At 41.5% G+C, this 19,407-nt stretch overlaps 2 protein-coding genes across 2 annotated transcripts in view; one reads left to right on the forward strand and one right to left on the reverse strand.

The window, feature by feature from the left end:
• The first annotated feature begins 34 nt into the window (after nucleotides 1-34).
• Nucleotides 35-16,349, forward strand: adora2b (adenosine A2b receptor). The gene is made up of 3 exons (XM_017412702.3): nucleotides 35-145; nucleotides 274-753; nucleotides 13,930-16,349. Exons 2-3 carry the CDS (start codon nucleotides 434-436, stop codon nucleotides 14,621-14,623), a joined length of 1,014 nt encoding a protein of 337 aa, XP_017268191.1. The 5' UTR covers nucleotides 35-145; nucleotides 274-433; the 3' UTR covers nucleotides 14,624-16,349.
• The window catches only part of zswim7 (zinc finger, SWIM-type containing 7), a 21,646-nt gene continuing 18,417 nt past the window's right edge, over nucleotides 16,179-19,407 (reverse strand). Inside the window, exon 5 of the mRNA XM_017412703.3 lies at nucleotides 16,179-17,920. Within this exon, the coding sequence (XP_017268192.1) occupies nucleotides 17,810-17,920 (111 nt within the window). The 3' untranslated portion in view covers nucleotides 16,179-17,809. The remainder of the gene's footprint in view (nucleotides 17,921-19,407) is intronic.

Genomic DNA, 19,407 nt, shown 5'->3' on the forward strand with positions numbered 1-19,407 from the left:
CACCCCCACCCTCCCTCCCTCAGCAGTTGAGGGAAGTTGTGTGTGACACTCTGGATGTGAGCAGATGCCGCTCAGACTCCGGCGCTGCGCTGCTCGGTCGCTGCAGGAGTGAAAACATCCAGAGGCGATGCGCAGACTCGTTAAGGTAAGTCCCTCTCATGTGCACATCAAGGAGACAAGTTAAGAATACAGATTTGATCAGAGTTAAAGCTTTTTTTTCCCTCCCCCTCCCAATTAACCTGTTCCAAACCTGATGCGCTCACTTTCCAACAGATGGCAGATTGCGCAGCCACTTGTTGTGGAGGATTCCTGGATTACAGCGCAGAGACTTGTTGTTGTTCTTGCTGTTTACTCCTCCGGGACTGAAGTGTTTGCGGATGACTGTGACCCATGTAACCAGCAGCCTGCAGGTTTTGGTCCAGACTTTGCTGAGATGAAGACGTACTACATCGTGATTGAAGTAGTCATTGCGATCCTCTCCATATCCGGCAACGTCCTGGTGTGCTGGGCTGTGGCCATCAACAGCACCCTGAAGAACGCCACCTTCTATTTCCTGGTGTCCCTGGCCGTGGCTGACATCCTGGTGGGCTGCCTGGCCATCCCCTTCGCCATCATCATCAGCATCGGCTTGCCCCTGGACTTTTACGGATGCCTCTTCCTCGCCTGTTTCGTCCTGGTACTCACTCAGAGCTCCATTTTCAGCCTCCTGGCCATCGCCATTGACAGATACTTGGCCGTGAAGATCCCACTGAGGTGAGTGTGCACCTCGCCTTTATGTATTTTTTTTTTCCTGTTAGAACCAACATTTTGGGTGTGAAACCTGGAAAGAAATCAGGCAAGACGAGTCTGTCTTTACCCTGATCATCTCACCAGGCTGCGCTCTAATTAATCTAATGAATCACATCTGGAAGAGTTTCATCCATCAGACAGATGTGGATGCTCGTCTGAGAGTGGCTCAGCTGTTTCTTCCTATAGGCAGAAAAGCACCGACTTCCTCTCCAAACTTCATAAATGAGCCAGGTGCTGTCAGATCTCAGATCAGTATCTGCTCTGATCGCTTTCCTGTGAGGCTTATTTCCTGTAAAAACTAATTAATATCTCAAATTAGAGTAATAGTTGGATACAACTTTTTCTTAACACAATTAAAAATCTGCACTTAAAACTTGGGGATGACGGTTTCAGAGCTCTGGTTTGTGGTTTTGTTCGTTTTGGTCGTAAATGAGCTGCAGCAGCAACAGTTTCTAACACATCTGAGTCGTGTAAATCCCTCCAGTAGATCAGTAACTCAGCAGGCTGTGCGCGTTTTATCTCCTATCTGCTGCGGTTTGTTCAAACACGAGGAGGTCTGTGTGCAGATATGGTTTAAAATTGAAGTAAAAAAATGTTACACAAAATGGATTACAAAAACTGAATGCGCTGCTGACAGGGCAGTCTGAGGAAAATCGCTGGGGAATGAAACAAGTTGTTTTTGATCAGAGCAGGCTCTTTTAAAGTTGCTGACGAATTTTTAAGCAACTTTTGGTTTTAAAAGCAGTCAATGTCTTGACTGATGCAAGATATTTCATCTGAGAAATATTCTCTTATAGCTGCACCACTGGTTAGCATTTAAACCACTTTACTACAAAGATATAAGCTGTTTTAGTTTGAGCAAAATGTGGGTTTGTTGTTGGCTGAAGCGGTAAAGCTGTGGTTTTACAATAAAACTCATCCAAGTGGCCTAAATACATTTTTCTAAAGAAAAGATGCAGATAAGGTCTGTATATAAATACATGAAAATATACGATAAATTGATTGTATATTGGTTTTATAGCTCTTGTTTATTTTTTGACACCTGCAATAGGAGGAAAGACAAACTAGTATATTATATAGTTAATGTATATAGTGTGCAGGTATAAAAAAACACTCTATTTGAAATTTTACAACCGTTCTGGGCCCAGAAAAGACTTTGTTTGGGTCCAGATCTTGAGTCATTTTGAGTTCTTTCCAGAAGAATGAAAAAAGTTTTTTTCAGAGGACAGCACGAGTTGCTCCAGAATCTGGATCTAGTTTTAGAAATTACACAGATAAGAAATGTGCACAACTCCCCATCCTATCTCTGAGAACCCGCTGGTAATTCTTTTTTTAATCCAAAGTTTCAGAAATATACTAAAAGTTTACTTTTTCTTTCTTTTATTTATTTATTTTGGTCACTTGTCGATGCGCTCAGGTCCAGACGAGTCAGCAGCGTTTAGGGGTTTGAACTTGTGTTCGCAGCAGTGGATTCACCCAGAGTGCTGTTTTAGCAGCGTTCCTGAACCAGGCAGTGATTTCCACTAAAGCATCGAGTCTGGTTTTAATGCTGCCCCGCCTCGGGGCCCAAAGATCAGAACCATTCAATACCTGTTTGGAGCTTCATCCCTCTTCTGCAGATGTTTTATATGGACTGCTGAACATGTATTTTCTACTGTAGATGATGAAATTCCCTTTTTTTGTTGTTCAGTTTCACTCAGAAAACCCCTCTCGAGTTGTATGTTACAGCCAGATTTGCTGATGAAGCACTTCATGCCCCTGATGTGTAAAGCTAAATAGTTGCCAAATTTTTTGTTTTGTTTTGTTTTACTTCTTTTGTTTCTCCTTTTCCAGTTTTAAAACACAGTCCTTAGCAAATATTGTTTTTAAATGAAAGAACATTTTAAATTCAAACTGAATTTAACCTGTTTTGAACTAAATACAGCTTTGACATGGTTGGCCAAACACTGCATTCTAGTTTGGGTTTTTTTTGTTAGTTTTCCCACATTTCCTGCAATCTACCACCTTCTGTGGAAACAGGGCTGTGTGATTGGCCACAACGGGATCGTTCCCTGCCACAGTGCGTCACTTCCACAAGACCCGATGGCTCTCAGCTCCTCTGTGTTCCTGACCCGCCTGTGGAAACAGAACCAGGCCGCGCTGCCAGCAGGGACGGCGTGGTGCTGCTTGATATTTCCATGAGCTGAAGAACACCAGCTTGATTATCAGATGGGAAGTGTCTGTCTGCAGGTGGTGTTGTTTTTGGAGTCGCACCGTGTCAGAGAGCTGTCGGGTTCCTTTTTTTATTTTAAGGACAAGGCTGTGCCTCGGGCTGCAGTTGTGGGGGGCTGTTTGTGCGGCGCTGTCATTTCCATTACAGTCAAACGCCGTGGCACGAAAGGACACTTTGTCTTTAGTTTGGGGTAAAAGTTGCACACATCTGTTTTTGACCTCCCAGACTAAAACCAAACCTTAGCACGCCTCGTTTTCTCTCCTCACGCAGAAAACACTGACTTTAACTACCTTCAGCTATTTATAGGATGCTGCAGAAAAGTTCACGTTGAGACATTTTCTACATTATTAAAAATAGTTTGTGCTGAAAGCTGCACTCCCACCCTGACACTATAAACTGCACATGTGATAATACGATCTGTGTGTGTGTGTGTGAGGGTTGGACGACATGTTTGGCCCGTTTTGAGTCCTCCGAAGCCACGATTCAGTCTCAGTTAAAAGTGTTTTGCAGATGTTTTAAAGTGGAAGAGGAAGGCCAGATGTTTGAATCCTCTCGAGATAGCCGAGCCATGGACCCACTCGATGTTCCGCTCAAGCCCCCGGCCTCATTGTTCTGATTTCTCAGAAAAAAAACCCTCTGTGCTGTCGGTGCCCTGGAATAAACTCGAGCTCATCATGGAGCTCCGAGGCGAGGAGCGTCTCAATCTCCTCAACCTCTCTGCTATCAGGGGAAGTGAAACCTCACTACACCTCAGGCTTCTGCTTTAAACAGAGATCAGCTTCATCGTTTTAAAATAAAGATATTTCTGACAACTACAAGTGGGGTTCTGGGCGGAAACTTCTGAAAAGAAAATTCTGAACAGTTAATATCTTACCTGTTGTAGGTAGCTGAACAGGACCCACATTCGAAGCAGATTTTGCCACCTTAAAACAAAGTTTCACAACATTTAATGGAAACATTATTATTTAAACCTTTACATCAAAGCCCTGACACCATTTCCACACACAGAACATGTTTTGAAGCTACAGATCTTTATTGTAATTATAAAAAAGTAGATGTAAATTTTGAGAAGGGTCCAATATCAAAATGCAACACACTTTCCTGACTTCATGCATTTGATAACCTGCTACTATTTGCTTTTTAAAACAATATTTAAACATACACCATGTATAAAGTGTATAATTTACTGTGTGGTGGGTTGATAAAGATTAAATCTTCACAGAAGTAGCTGAAGTGCTGAGTTAAATTAAGCTTATTAGCAACTATTTATGTATGTTTTTATGCAGAATAATCAAATAAAGAAAGCCTGTCTGAGTTCAGAAATAATTCTCTTAGTTTTAGCATCAATCAGTGGAGAAAATAAACATTAAATTACTAACTGTGATCATAAGTTGCAGCTGGACACGTTGAGGTTCACCTCCATTAATCACAGAAGTGAAGTCATTGTTTCCATTACATGTAAGAGTCAGAGGGGAAAGGTTTCATAGCAGAATGTGTGAAGGACTGTTAGAGATGTGTTATTTTAAATACTCTTGCTTTGCGGGAAAGTCCCTGAATAATCCTCCCACTGCTGGCAAATAAAAATTTAAAATCACGAATCCTGAGCTGAGCTGAGCTGAGCTGAGCTGAGTGGTGCTGCAGAAAACTTTAACTGGTGTTTCCAGACACTCTGTGTTCAGAAAAAAAAAACACAAAATAACTAAGGTTCTAATACTGCATAGGGCCTGTCGATCACATTAACACTTCCTCAGAGTGAGAACAAACTGTGAATATCGTCTTTTTGTTATTAAGAGTAACAATGCATAAGTGAAAGTTATTTATATAGCACTTTTCAGCAACAAGGTGATTCAAAGTGCTTTACAACACAGTCAACAATAATCAAATACAGCACAGAAACATCATAATCAAATATAGATCAATCATGTATAGTCTAAATGAAATATAGGATAATCTAAATGAAATCATGAAACTAAACATATCTAAAACATGAGCTAAAACAGTCAAAATAGTAGCTAAAATAATTTAAATAAAATCATGATGAAGTAAAAGCACCGAATCATCTTTATACTAATCGGCCTGTAATTTTCTTTCCGTCATGATTATAATTTTTCTATTTTTGCAGTTTTACAAAATTCATACAAAAAAACAAAAACTACATCTTAAAACATGTTCAGACATACGTCACTGAAGACGCATCAATAAAGTTTAAATGAGTCACAGGATGTTGGACCTTACTTGTCTGAACTGGTATTTTGATATTTATAGTTTTTACACAATCACAACTTTATGTTGTTTGATGAAAAGGTCAACTTAGAGTGTTATTATGTGTCACATCCTAACCTTTGAGCTGCCTGAACTTTCTAAAAACTCTTCTTACGCCCACGCATTTTACAGTCCTTACAGTTTTTACAACTGCAATTCTGACAAAGTTGGAGGGAAACGTATTCCAGGTCCATGTTCATTTCCTCTTTTTTTTTAACATCAGTCTGTAAATGTCGAGGACCTGAGGAGAGCAGCTGCTGGAGGTTTTGGAGGGAATGTTGTCCCATTCTTATCTGATGGAGGATTCTAGCTGTTCCACAGTCCTTGGTCTTTTTGCTGCATTTGTCATGTCATGAAGCACCAAATGTTTTTAATTGTTGAGAGGTCTGGACTGCAGGCAGGACAGTTCAGCACCACTTATTTAACAGATGCCTCTTTATTTTAATATTACTTCATGGCTGACCCCATAGATCCCATAGAATTTGAGCGATTTTATCATAATTAGAATTTCGGTTTAGGAGAACTGAGTAAAAGCTTCTGTGAAATTACAATAAAGAAAGGTATAGAGCAAACAGGAAGAGATTTGAACCTGGAGTCTCCAAATAAAGCTCACAGATACCCTTCAAAATAAGAGTCTGGCTGATTAAAAGCTGATTAAAAAAGTAAGTCCCAAATAAGAAGAAAGCTGAAGGACGTTTCAGGCATTTCTTTGGAAGTTTTCTATCTGTATATTATTGTTGTATTATTAAGAAGAAGCTTGCATAGATTAATATGTCCGCTCCAAAGCCTTAGCCTTTTTTTGTGGCATTTCTAAAGTATGAATTGGTTCTTAAATAGTTAACATGAGCATGGAGATTAGACAAACCCTCAAAACCCCAGGGTGTGTTTGAAACAAAGTAGACCCGGGGGAAATACTGTTAAGTAATAAGTTAGGCCTCTATAAAAGATTTAAAGTTAATTTGCTAAAACAACCGTGTGATTTTCTGTTCTTCATCTGCTTTATGTCATCAGGTGTGTGTTTTGCCTCCCCTCACTTTCTGCCATGTTATTTTGCAGAGACATTCAGTCTAAATATGGTTAATGACTGAATTCTGTTTGCATACGCAGCACATAAATCTACTTTGTTTTCAGTTTGAGTGGCCACCTGTTAGATAGTTGTGCTGGGGACAGAGCAGGACATCAAAGCGGATGTTGTGAGTGTTTAGGCGGTGTGTGTGTGTGTGTGTGTGTGTGGCATGGCATAGGTCAGTGGCCCCGGGGTGGACGCTCAGCGGCGGTGAGCGAGAGGGGAGAATGAAGCAGGAGAAGAAAGCCGAACAAAGATAGATGCCAGCGTGCTGCCGTCATGCCAGAGCTAATCCATTCAGCTGGTTGTTCGCCCCCCGTCTCCACAGATGAAAAAGAGGGAGCGGGAGATGGGCCCTGTGGGAAATGGCTCCTACACATGATGTTGTACTTTGTGATTAAAAGAAAGCCAGAGCCGATGATGGAGACGAACAGCAGGAAGTCGTGGTAATGAGAGGAGAAACGCGGGTCGTCATGAGCTCTGTGGTTCTGAGCACAGAGCTGGAATATTCATGGCTCCCGGGGCGGCTTGCCAGGACCCCTGCAGTGGGGGGTCACAGGACGGGGGCGGGGCTCGCACTCCACTTCTGAACAACAGGCAGTTCGAATCATGAAAACACAGGGACAGAACCAGCTAATGATTAAGAATTAATCTGCGTCGTTATGGTTACCAGACTTTTATTTTACTGGTAAATTCCCTCTGAAACCGGAGCCTGATAACACCGACTTCCTGTTTGTCATGCTGAACCCACTTCCTCATCACTCTCAACTTTACAGCCTTTTACAGAATTAGATGGTTGTTAATTTATCACGTTTCCCCCATAAATCCCGTGAGGAGACCAGGACAAGTAATGCCTGAGTAGGCATCATTTGTCAAAATCGCATTACATAAAGGGATGTAGTTGGACGGGGTGACATTTTTCCTTTCTCTACATTAAAACTGCTATAATTACACTCAGCAAAGCAAAAATACCAGCAGTTACTGCCTGCGAGTATTTCCCTCTCAGTTATTTACAGCACGTCGGGTTTCTATGGGCTTCTGTGTTGGCAGAGATGTGTAAGACTGACAGTAAGCACAGACGCTGAGACACAAAGTACACAGGAGGATGCACTGTGGGGCCTGCTGGTGCTTGTAAATAGATCTACACATTATTCACATTTTGCTGTTTACCAGAACTAGGCCTTATTAGGGCATGTGTGACTATTTTTTTTAGGTGGGGAAGGTGGTGTGGTGGTAGTTCATCAGAAAAAAATATTTTTGCTACCTGCAGTCATTCCTCCTGTCCCAGCCAGCAGTTTCAGTACCTCATAGTCATCATGGTAAACACAACCCTACATCTGTCGCTTACTGACAGCACTCGTAATGTGACAGGCAGACAGAAACACGGAGCAGAAGTTAAGCCTCAGACAAACAGTTGCTGTGCAAAAACTACAAGTCCTATTGAAATATTTCTGAACTGTAAGTGTGTACAAACGATTGTTCGTCTGCAGTGTTTTATGTAGGAGATATGACAAGTTTCAAAAAATACCCTTATTTCCACTTTTCAAAAAAGAGTTTGGGTCTGCACAGTCTGCACTCTGGAAAGGTTTGAGAGAAAACTGTAAATCCTACAGAAGTGTGAGCCACACTGGGTGAAAACAGACAAAATGTCTGCATTTTGATGTTGTATAAGAGGCGTGAAATTTGGGTGAATAAAAAGAGTTTGTTTGCAAAAACATTTGGGAAAGTTTAGGCAGCTCAGATGTTAGTTTGTGACATCACAGTTTGTGGTAAAATCTAAAGCTGAGGACAATACTTTTTTTTTTCTTTTTTGCCAGATTTTACCCACGATCCACAGTTGTGCAAAGTCTGCACCAGTCTGCAGTAGTTGAGGAGAGTCGGCAGGCTAGATGACACAAAAAGTGTGTTAGTGTGTGAGGGGAACCTCAGGCACCGTCAACCAAACATGTTTCTGGAGCCGAATCTGGATGCACTCATGTTGTGTGAACCGATTACCAACCAAACGTCAAATAGAGTTGCTTTCAGCTTATGAAAAAGAGAGAGTGGGACACAGGGAATAGCGTCAGAAGAGCAGATCGGTGCGCAGACATCAGCAGCAGTGAGATGATTGTCGTCCATGTTTGTTTGCTCGTTAAACTGTTGACCTGATGAGAGTTTGACGCGCTCAGTTGGCTTTGGTTAGTTTGACAAACCAGACAGTCTGTGATTAACCATCAGGCACAGTTCTTAAATGTGTGAGCCTCGGTTTTTCTTTTATCGTGCAAAAATCTGCTGAAACCAGTCTGTTAGTGTGAACTCCAAGTCTTCTGCAAAGTCTCTGAAAGTTTTGTTGTCTGTCCTCAGCTTTAATCATGAAACCTAGCCTGCAAATGTGTAGAAACAGATCATGATATCAAAATGCCAGTTCAGTCATGTAAAGTTCAACTTTCTGACTTGGTTAAACTTCAATTAATGATTCTTTGAAGTAAACCTGAGCTACAAAGCTACAAAAATGGCAGGATTTTTTCATTGGTCTACTAAAATCCCTTTGTTGCAGATGTGAAATTTCAGACTTTCCTCTATGCTGTACAGTGTGCTGCTACCAAAAGTTAAAGCCCACTGTTCCAAGTCAGTTCATTTTTATGTATTGGTGTATTTTTTTTCCCAAAGCTGCAGGAGGAGTTCTCAACCAAACTTCATGCTGGACACAGAAGAATAAAAGTTGAATAGTAAATTGGGGGCAAATGTGCAAACTTTTACCTCCTAATGTCTGCAGGCATCATTCGTGCAGCTAAATGACCAGAGAATGTGAGAAAAATTAGTCCGTGACCATTTCTGAATGTGCTCTGTTCACGCTCGCTCTGTGCAGCAGTTATCAGATGCATTGTGTCGCCGCAATCTCAGACTCACTCCAGTGTGTGTGTTCGTAAAAGTGTGTGTCTGTCAGCATCTATATGAGTCATTACCATGCGGCCACGCGTCTGATTCACTCCAAGGAAATGGCGCGTTTTGCCCCGAGCGCTCTTCACATAATAGGGACAGTCAGGACAACACAGGGGTGACTCACCTTCGCTTCTCGACGTGCAGCCCTCCGTGTGCACCTGCTATCTGCGGCTCTGTGTTTCAGTCTGCCTGTGGTTTTATGGGAACAGTTGCTGATCAACTACTTAATTGTATTATCACTTAGAAAGTTGAGATGGAACTCGTAGGCCGGTTCCTGCATAATGCAGCTGCAAAAGGCTTCTTTTTCTGAAATGCAAATCAGTCTGTCAGGGTAGTTTTGTTGGTTAATTTTATTTGCAAGTGCTCTCTTAGTGTGCTGTGTGAACCTCAACAAACACAGCCACGTGTGAACACAAGCATGTGAACCAAACTCTCACATAATGATATGTATGAGTCTAAGTGAAGGAGGATGTGAGATGCAGCTTGTGATACTGTAACAGCACATTTTCATTTTGAAGCTAATAGTGTCCTCAGGAGGAACATAAGCATGCAGTTTGGTGCTTCAGGTAGATTGTAATTGTATGGAGGATGAAAATCAAATGGAAAACGACATTTGATGTGACTCCACTAAGTCAGTTATAGCTTTTCTATATAGCTTTTTATTTATAGCCTTTTCTCCATTTCCATAGTAATACAGACGCAATAATATGCTCTGCTTTTATGAACCAGGACAGATGAGCGTCTGTTGGCCTTATAGGGTTTTTATTTCTCATGTATATATTTCAAATTATGCATCAAAGTAATGCAAAAAAGTAGAGCTTCTTTCATTTTTAAGGATTTATGTATCAGGGTATAAGATATTTTATCTGAACAACACAGTGTGACATGTTACACTGTGAATTCAACTGATCAAAATTGAAGTCAAATTGCAGAAGCAGTGTGGATTAAAAATAAATAAATAAATTTGTTTGTTAATTTGTAGAACCACTTCAATAAAATAAATAAAAAACTTGGCTTATATAAAACCTTTAAGTTCTCTTCCATGAGTTTGGAGGAATTTTGGACCACTCCTCTTTCAAAGGTTGTTGCAGTTTATTGATGTTTGCAGGAGGTTCTTTGTGTGCAGCTCTCTAGGATCCTACATCAACTGAACCATTGCAATGCCTTTATTCTTTTCTTTTTGAGCCATTCTGTTGTAGATCAGCTGCTGTGTTTGGGATCATTCTTCTGTTGCATCATGACTCAGTTTGGTCTAAACTTTAGCTGTCAGACAGATGTCCCCCACATTTGGTCTACAGAGGAGTTCATGATCGATTCAAAGACTGTAAGGAGCCCCGGTCCTGCAAAACATGAAATGCCTTGTTTGGTTTTTGCAGAACTTGCTGCTGTGCGTTATGGGTAAACATCTTCTCCTTTGTCTTCTTTGTTAAAGATATTGTTACACAAGTCCTACAGTTCACTTTGAACCAAAGAAGAACAGTTTGGTCTTACTGTCCTGTCATCAACTTTAACACTGAACGTGCTAACTGAGGCCTGTAGAGTCTGAGATAAATATCTTATGATTTTTAAAAAAAAAATTAATTAATTTGCTCTGATCAGTTTGGCTCGGCGCTCAGTGCCTATAATCCTCAGTCTTGTAATCCTGAGGCTGCAGGTTTGAGCCCAGGTTGTGTCAGGAAGGGCATCCGGCGTAAAACAATCACCAAATCTTTTGTGTGAAGCTCGCTCACTGTGGCAGCCCCTGAAGAAGGGAGGGGCAAAGAGGAAAAACATCAACATCATTGCTCTGATCAGTTTGTATTTCGACCGTGAACCTCTAAGGTCACCCCTGGGAAGACTGGCAGCTGTCTTAAATGTTTTGTGAAAAATCTTTCTCTCTGTAAAACGATGGACTCCAAATTGTTCAGCAATGACCTTTATCCTCTCCCAGACTGACGGGCAGCAACAGTTGCTTCTCTAAGGTCATTGCTGATGTCTCTCCTTCATTGTGTTGACATATGTCTGAATGATATGGAGCAGGAAACAGACAAAACTCCTGTCTTATTGAGGCACTCAAGCTTGTTGATAATGAGCTAATCGAGTGACCTAATAAGCAGCACCTGGCTGTTATTTATATCTGTAGGATTTGGTCGAATGGTGGAAGACAATTTCAAGTTGAAATGCCAGTACTACTGGAGAAGGAAGAGCAGATCAGATAAAACTATTGAGGCTAACACTCGAGCGCTGTGGGCTTATAAGTGGACCAGCCTTGATGGGGAAACATCCAATCGGAAAGTGCCTGTGTGGACATACAGAGACGGTTAAACATCCATGCAGCATGTATGATGCTCAAAGGACACAATTATTTAATAAACTTTTTCAGTGGGGAGAATCTTTGTTTTAGTTTAAAGACTGCTCTGAACCCAGAGACCATCGACATATACTATAACTAGAGAGAGGACCTCAAGCCAGAATTTGAGGCCACCGTGGATGAGCACCCCCCCAGTGGCTGGTTGCAGTACAGTTTAAGTCCTGCCCCTCCATGCAAACGAACAAGACGTTTGCCTCAAAGAAAAAAAGCATCTCAGATAGTTTCTTTCAGCTGTTGGTTTTTGTTGATTCCTTGTTCCTTGTTCCTATGATTAAGTTTGCATTTTTTAAAATACGTTTAGTCGCAATAATTGTTTAAGACTTAAAAACAGTGTTGTGTTGCGTTGAGATTGTCAGTGTCACTACCTGTTAGCGAGTTGGGAGGGTGCGTAGGCGAGACTTTCGTATCAAGGATTCAGCCCCTTATCTCTTGGGCTCCAAAAATATATAACATTACAAAAAAAATCAAAACAGATAATTTGGTTTCAGTTTGGAACAACAAGAGGAAGCCAGAATGCTTCGTCCATGTTTATTCATGCTGATGGTCTAGACCAGTGGTCTCCAACCCTGGTCCTGGAGGGCCACTATCCTGCATGTTTTACTTGTTCCTCTGCTCCAACACACCTGATTTGAATCAATAGGTGATTAACAGGCTTCTGCAGAACATGAAGAGGTGATTTAACCACTGAATCAGGTGTGTTGGAGCAGGGAAACAAGTAAAACATGCAGGATGGTGGCCCTCGAGGATCAGGATTGGAGACCAATGTTCAAGACTGATGAGACTAAGAAAAAGAACAGTCTCTGAGTAATAAGTAGACCTCTGACATGAACGCAGAAGCTGAAGCTGGAACAGGTCAAGCTTCAGCCCCTCCATGTAAACGAGTGGAACATTTCCATTGTTACAAAATGAAAAAAACTCATATTTTTTTAAAATGTTGACTCTTAATTCACATAGTCCTTATCTTGCTGTTGGATGTTCAGATATTCATTTTTCTAATAAGTTTAGCTGTAATTAGTTGTTTCATGCCTAAAAGAAAGCTCATGTGACACTCTGTGTGCAAGGGGAGTAGGTGGGACTTAAAGTCCCACATCACTAGTGAGCAGACTCTGGTTCCAAAAATACAACATGGCAGCTTCCGTAAAACCGTTCAGTTCCCAGCAAGGAGAGAAAGTGGGGGCATTTAGTCTATTAGTATAATAGGTCAATGGGAAGAACATCAACTGGACGTTGATTTTTAATTTACTCAAGTTAGTGCAACATACACTTGAGAAAAGGTGGGTTGTAGAGCGGAAAAAAGTAACAAAAATCCTAAAGTTAACTAAACTAATAAGAGATGGGACTTTCGGCTAAATTCTGGGATGTAAATGATTTGGCTCAGCTCATCAAAAAGAGACGGCTCTTTCAGCTCTCGAACATTTGGGAGCTGAAAAACTGTGATTTTCCTTTTACTGTCCACAGAAGGAATAGGGATGTGTTTAGTTACTTACACACTGCTCTACATTTTATTAGTTTTGCTAATTTAAGTGTAACATTGCACATTATTTTGAACATTGTTCATCTGAGTTTGTATTTGTGTAGTTGTACAACTTGGTGAGGACCAGATGAGTTCTTGTATTTCATTCTGATTTGTAAAACCTTAAAATAATAATAAATAGGCGCACTTACTTTTATACCGAAATGTACAGACAGGGCAGATTTGGTGTTGGTCTTGTGTTTGTCAACATAGATTTGTAGCTTTTCACAAAGACAGAAGTGTTGACCGTCCGGTTGTAGTAGCTGATCACTCTGTGCATTCCTGGCTTTGTAGGCTCGGCTTTATGTTTCTGATTTTGCCAACATGCGAGTGTTTGTGCGTGCATGAGTGAGAGAAAGTGAGGCAGCAGCAGTTCACTTTTGTTGTTTTTTGGGGGTTTTTCAAACAAGTCACAGGGTGGAAAGTCTCCTTGACAGACACTCCAGCATGTGAACTCGTTTACAAAAGTGATTTCCCCCCCTGCCCCACTCCCCTAAATCCTACTGAGGACTGAACAATGTACATTCACGAGCCGCATGTTCAGACTCATCTTTAATCTGGCAGCGGAGTTTCACTGCGAGCTCTGAAGACCAGCGTGAACACTGGCGTATCTGACAAAGGAAGAGTTATAGTGACCATCTTTCTTCTTCTGCTCTGTTGAATATTGATCAGAAACATGATGTTACTGTCAAGATGACCTTTGGGATATTGTGATTCACACACTAAAATGGGTTGGTGAGATCATTTTGACCTTTGACCTTTGCAAACACTATTAAGGCAGTAATAGCTGCTGTATTTTTTGTTTTTCTTTTCAGGTACAAGGAGTTGATGACGGGGAAGACTGCCAGAGAAATCATAGCAATTTTATGGATCCTTTCTTTTGTTATTGGCCTTATTCCCTTCTTTGGATGGAACTCGAAGTACTTGAGATGCAGCAACACTACGGACGACAAACACAGAGGAGGCTTGCCCCAGAGCTGCAAACTACAATGTTTCTTTGAAAACGTGGTGGACATGGAGTACATGGTCTACTTCAATTTCTTTGTGTGTGTGCTGCTGCCGCTGCTCATAATGCTGGGCATCTACGTGAAGATCTTCACCGTGGCCAGGAAGCAGCTGAGACAGATTGAGCTCAAATGTGTGGGCAATGGGGACAGCCAAAACCAGGGGCTGCTGCAGAAGGAGATCCGGGCTGCCAAGTCCCTCTCCATCATCGTGGGACTGTTTGCCGTCTGCTGGCTGCCCGTTCACATCCTCAACTGCCTCAAGCTGTTTTACGAGGATCTGGATAGGCCCGAGTACGTCATGTACGTGGCCATCATTCTGTCCCATGCCAACTCTGCGATCAACCCCATCATTTACGCGTACCGCATCCAGGACTTCAGGACCACCTTCCGTAGGATCCTGTCTCAGCACTTCCTCTGCCGCAAGGAGGAGCTTTACCGCAGCTCCAACGGCAGCAGACGCCACAGAGACCAGATCCACATGACCATCGACCCTCTGCTATAGAGACGCACAGCGGAGGAGTGGGATCTGTGTCAACTGAGTCTCAAATTCGCTTTTTACTGAGATGTTTGATGTTTACAGAACAAGGGTATGACGATATGTGAAGATGATGTCAATCCCGCCTCGAATGTGGAGATTTATTTATACATCGTGGCAAGAGATGAAGGTGGGGATCACTGAAATGTTCAACAGCAAGTCTTACAAAACCTTTGGGTTGTGAAGGGGTTAGAATTATAAAAAAAACAAACAAACATTGAATCTAACTGGATTTGTAGGACTGTGAAGAAGATCCACACTGAAGAAACTATCATTCTGAAATGACACTGCTACAAACACAAACTACTCTTTTCTGCCCTGTTGGTTTATATTGTCAATATTCCGTGCCAGTGTTAAATAATTCATTTATTACGAGACTTTGTCTTTGAGAATGTATTGATCAAAACAACTTTGTGTGAATAGATCTGTACTTGTAGAGTTTAAAAAGGTACAGTAGTAGGTTTCTTCATTTGTGGTTAGTTTCTTTATGGCTCGTAAACCTTTAAAATCACTTTAAACCCATCACCGCCTCCACAGACAGAGAGGACAACATTTCTGTATTTATTTATTAAGCCTAATTAAGAGGAGGATATAAAGATGGAAGAATGAAACTTTACATATCATCCAAAAATGAAACAAACAAAAAAAAAAAGTCCTTTTTGTAAGTTAAATAGTTTCTATTGTTACTTTACTAAGTGCCAGTGTTTGCAGGAAGAATGTATGCACAGAAAAACAAGACAGCCTAAAAACAGCCTTTTTATTAAAAGAACCTTCAAAAGTGCAGAGCTAAGACTTTCCTTCCGCGTGCATCATGTTGTAACTGCGGTGGTCACAAACCCGCTGTGAGCCCGCGACAGTTATCTTCCACAGGAAGTGGCTTTGACCTAAACATCACGACCAGATTCTCAGAGGGGAAAAACAAACACCTGCAGCATTGACTCATGCCCTTATCTTAAAGGAATAGTTCAGCCATTTTGAAGTGGGTTTCCGTAAAGAGATCACAAATAACTTCCATATTACCTGTAGACAGCTTTTTGAGCTGCGGTTTGAAGAGTTTGCGTCTGACAGGAGTGATGAGCTACTGGCTATTCATCCACAGCACAAACTGCTTTAGTAGTGAGTTTATTTGGATCATACTGATAAACTAATAATGGCTAATTCAAACAAACAAAAAAAAACTCTCAAAGCAGATTTTGAGGCCAATCTTCCAAATTTTGTCATAGGTTGTGCAAAGACCATTGTTTAAACTTTTACATCAATTTAGAATTAACTGCTTTTTTAGTAGAAATATAATGAAATTCCTGCTGGATGCCCTAAAAGTGCTTCATCTAGTTGCAAATAACCATGCAATGTGAAACTGATGGCAGAGTAAAGGTCTATAAAACAGCATTCAGATGAATCAGCATAAAACTTTATTGATTGGAGACGTTTTAAGATGACTGCTGTCCACTTTGGTCTTAGCTGTGTTCAGATTAGCTGTTAGCTCCTGAGTCCCGTCTGTCGTAAACCTTTTTTTTCCAAATTAGGCTGTTGGAGAAGCTATTTACAAGAGCTAAGGCATTAATTGTTCATAACTTTTCCACAAAGGTTTTGAAAAGGCTGAGCTATTCCTTTCAGACACGAGCTCAGGAAGTAAAAAAAAAAAGATCCTGCTTGCAGAAATTGGACCTTTCAGCTGCATCACATTGAACCAGATAATGACAGGGTGTCAATAATTTAATCAACACCTTAAATTAGTGTTATTTACATATTTCCATACAGGATACAGTTTTACTGACTTACATAAGTCTCCTTTGCTTTTGGTTGTCGAGGTGTTGATGAATCTCACCTGCTTTAGGAGTCCAGCTCAAACCCCCAGCACTCAGTCTAAAACCCCAATAAGCCAAAAATGATAAATATGTTGCACTAAAGCGTGGTTATGATGAACTACTTTAACCGAGCTCAACAATCTCATGCGTTCTAAAAAAAAATAAATAAAAAAGGATGGTCCAAATAACAAAGAAAGAACTAGTGAAGCAAACAATGCTGGGAAATATTGTTTTGAATTGCACTTGTAACCCATAGTGTGACGTTATAATTTTAAATCAGCACAGAGTTAAATCTTACAGCACATCTGGCATTTTTGGAGTTTGATCAGCAAATAAATTAATCCTGTAGAAGACGAGGAAGAGCTTTTACACTACATTTAAAAAGAGAAATGAAAGGCCCTGCAAAGGCACAGCATCTGTGAAAGAACCAACTGTGTTTCTGTCACCTGAAAACCATCACTACACAAATGAGCATAGCACTGACATTTAAACTTCCTGTTTGGATGTGTTTCAGCTGGGGTGCTGACCAAGTCAAGCACTTGCCTCCGCTGTTTCTCCTTCTCCCCGCATCTGTCGTTTGGTCCCGTGTTCCACCTCTGACTGACTTCAAGGGCTAAAACACAGGAGTGTGCCAACGTTTTAGTACATTCCAATGGAGACATCTATACTGTAACTGCACTGTAACGTTCTACTGTTGTCCTTGTTGACTGATGTGTAAAAAAATAAGTACTGTAGGTGTCAAGCTTTCTGCAAGCTGTTGCTTGATGTCAAACTATTGCCTTCTTTTTTTCAGTTTAAACATAAGACAGAAAAGTTCAACATTCCTGCCTTTTATTCCAAAGTTCCTGTTTGTCCGTGTGCCGTCTTGTTGTTACTAATCAGGAAAAACCTCCACTGTGGGCAATTCTTTTCTTCATTCAACAAAACTACAACTGATGTAGCTATTTTAACATGATGCAATCTGTATGTATGGTGAGTTATTTTGGTAATAAAGGCAATGTTTATATTGGTTAAGGTCGGTTTTTATTTTATATCAAATGGTGACAAATTATAGAGGAGAGGCCGTGTGCTGTGAAATGTTTCTGTCATGACGTCACATTGCAGATGTGCCCTGACTGATCCAGATCCAAATCTTAAAAAGTAAAAATAAACTAAAAATACAGCAGTGATTACTCAAGATGAACGGAAGCCCCACAGGAAAATATAAACAAAACAACATCTGTAGCCTGTCAGAGACGAACTGACGGCTTTCCCGTGTTCTGGTCCTCTCTGCAGTGGACCACACTGTCCATTTTAAACGGCAGCTCTCGTCCTGGAGGCTCCCCGAGTTCTGGTGCACCCGCTGTCACGGAGTCCCGGTCGGGCTGAGCAGCGTGGACATTTGCTGATCCGACACACTCTCCTGTTGAGTTGCAGCCATAGCCTGGCACAGGTAGACAGCTAGGATGTGTTTGCACTGGGAGAAAAGATCGCAGATTCATCACATGGACACCGGAACCAAAATGATTAATGTCACGGATATGAAGCCGTAATGACAGCCCAGTAAGATCTCATCTGAGACGGGGGGGGGGGGCCCTCGGCTCTGACCTGTTGGTAATATTCCACTGAAAAATCTTCTCTCAAAGAGCGTTAGTCACAGAGCAAATGCCTGAGCAATTTTCCATATCAATCACGTTTTGAACGTTTATGTAAATCAACGGAGCATATGATGACAGGGGTTATGAGTGTTTATTAATTTTCAAATGGCTGGAACATCAGGAGCCTGGTTGCTGGGCGAGAAACGGCCCTGCAGGTCTGAGCCACAAAATCCTCATTTTATCTGCATTAGCGTGTTAATCACTGACTTGTTTTTAACTGACTGGCGGCAAAGCTGAGCTGGGGTTGGGGTTTTAAATAAAAATCATAAAGAAAAAAGGTTTCCTATTTTTATAGATTCTGCTGTTTACTGCTGTAAGCTACAGATACCATACCCATTAGTGTGATAGCTCAGTTCTCTGTTATCTGACCCACTTCTCAGAACAAAATGGACCCGCTCCATGGTGCTCCGAGCCAAGAAGAAATCTGCAGAGCGCCTGAATGGAAACAGCTCCAGCTGGACCGAGTCCTGCGTGGACTCCCTTTTTCAGTCAGAGTAATGTCACAAAGTGAGCCACTATTCCCACATCCAAGGAACTGCTGAACGATTAAACGAGACAGAGATTCTTGTAGGTTTTCTGTGTTTTCATGGGGAATGGTACCAGAGCTGCTGATGTGCTCTTCGGGAGGCTCCACGGTCTGCTGCAGATCTCCGTTTCTCACACTGATTTTAGCAGCATCCCCAAGGGAGACATAGTTATCTCTCCGATACTTAGGAAAGGAGCGGAGGTTGTTTGTTTCAAGATATTTAAGGAGGCACTGGAGGGGAGACGCCCAGCAGTGGCCAGACAAAAATACGACCTGACCACAACACATCTGTTCACACACTTCAATGTGTGCTTTGTCACACTTGACAGAACAAAGGTTTTCTCTGGGATTCATGCTTGACTGAAAGGAAACTTGTGAAACAAGTTTCGTGCCTGTTTGTAAATACAGCTGTGGTACAGGGTGATGTTTAGTTAGTGAAACTGAAATACTTTTATATTTCTGTGTGTATGCTGGTGTAGATTCTCAGTCATCCAGGCCATGGTAAATTCAAAAAAAGTTAAAAAACAAAAACAACTGGACTTCTATTCTGTAGCTGAAGACGTTTCGCTTCTCATCCGAGGAGCTTTCTCAATTCAGAAATAGAGAGTGTAGAGTTGAGCTTTTAAAGCTGAGATGTGATGTAAGCTGGATTGCTTGCAGATTGTTCTTACTCACCCTACCTTCCATGTGTTGCAAGTCAAGCCTGTCTCTGAAAGTCCTCTGTGCCCACCACCTGACCACCCACCGCCCGCCCGGCTCATTGACAACCACCCAGCCTAC

The sequence above is a fragment of the Kryptolebias marmoratus genome, linkage group LG13 (genome assembly GCF_001649575.2).
Source record: "Kryptolebias marmoratus isolate JLee-2015 linkage group LG13, ASM164957v2, whole genome shotgun sequence".
NCBI lineage: Eukaryota > Metazoa > Chordata > Actinopteri > Cyprinodontiformes > Rivulidae > Kryptolebias > Kryptolebias marmoratus.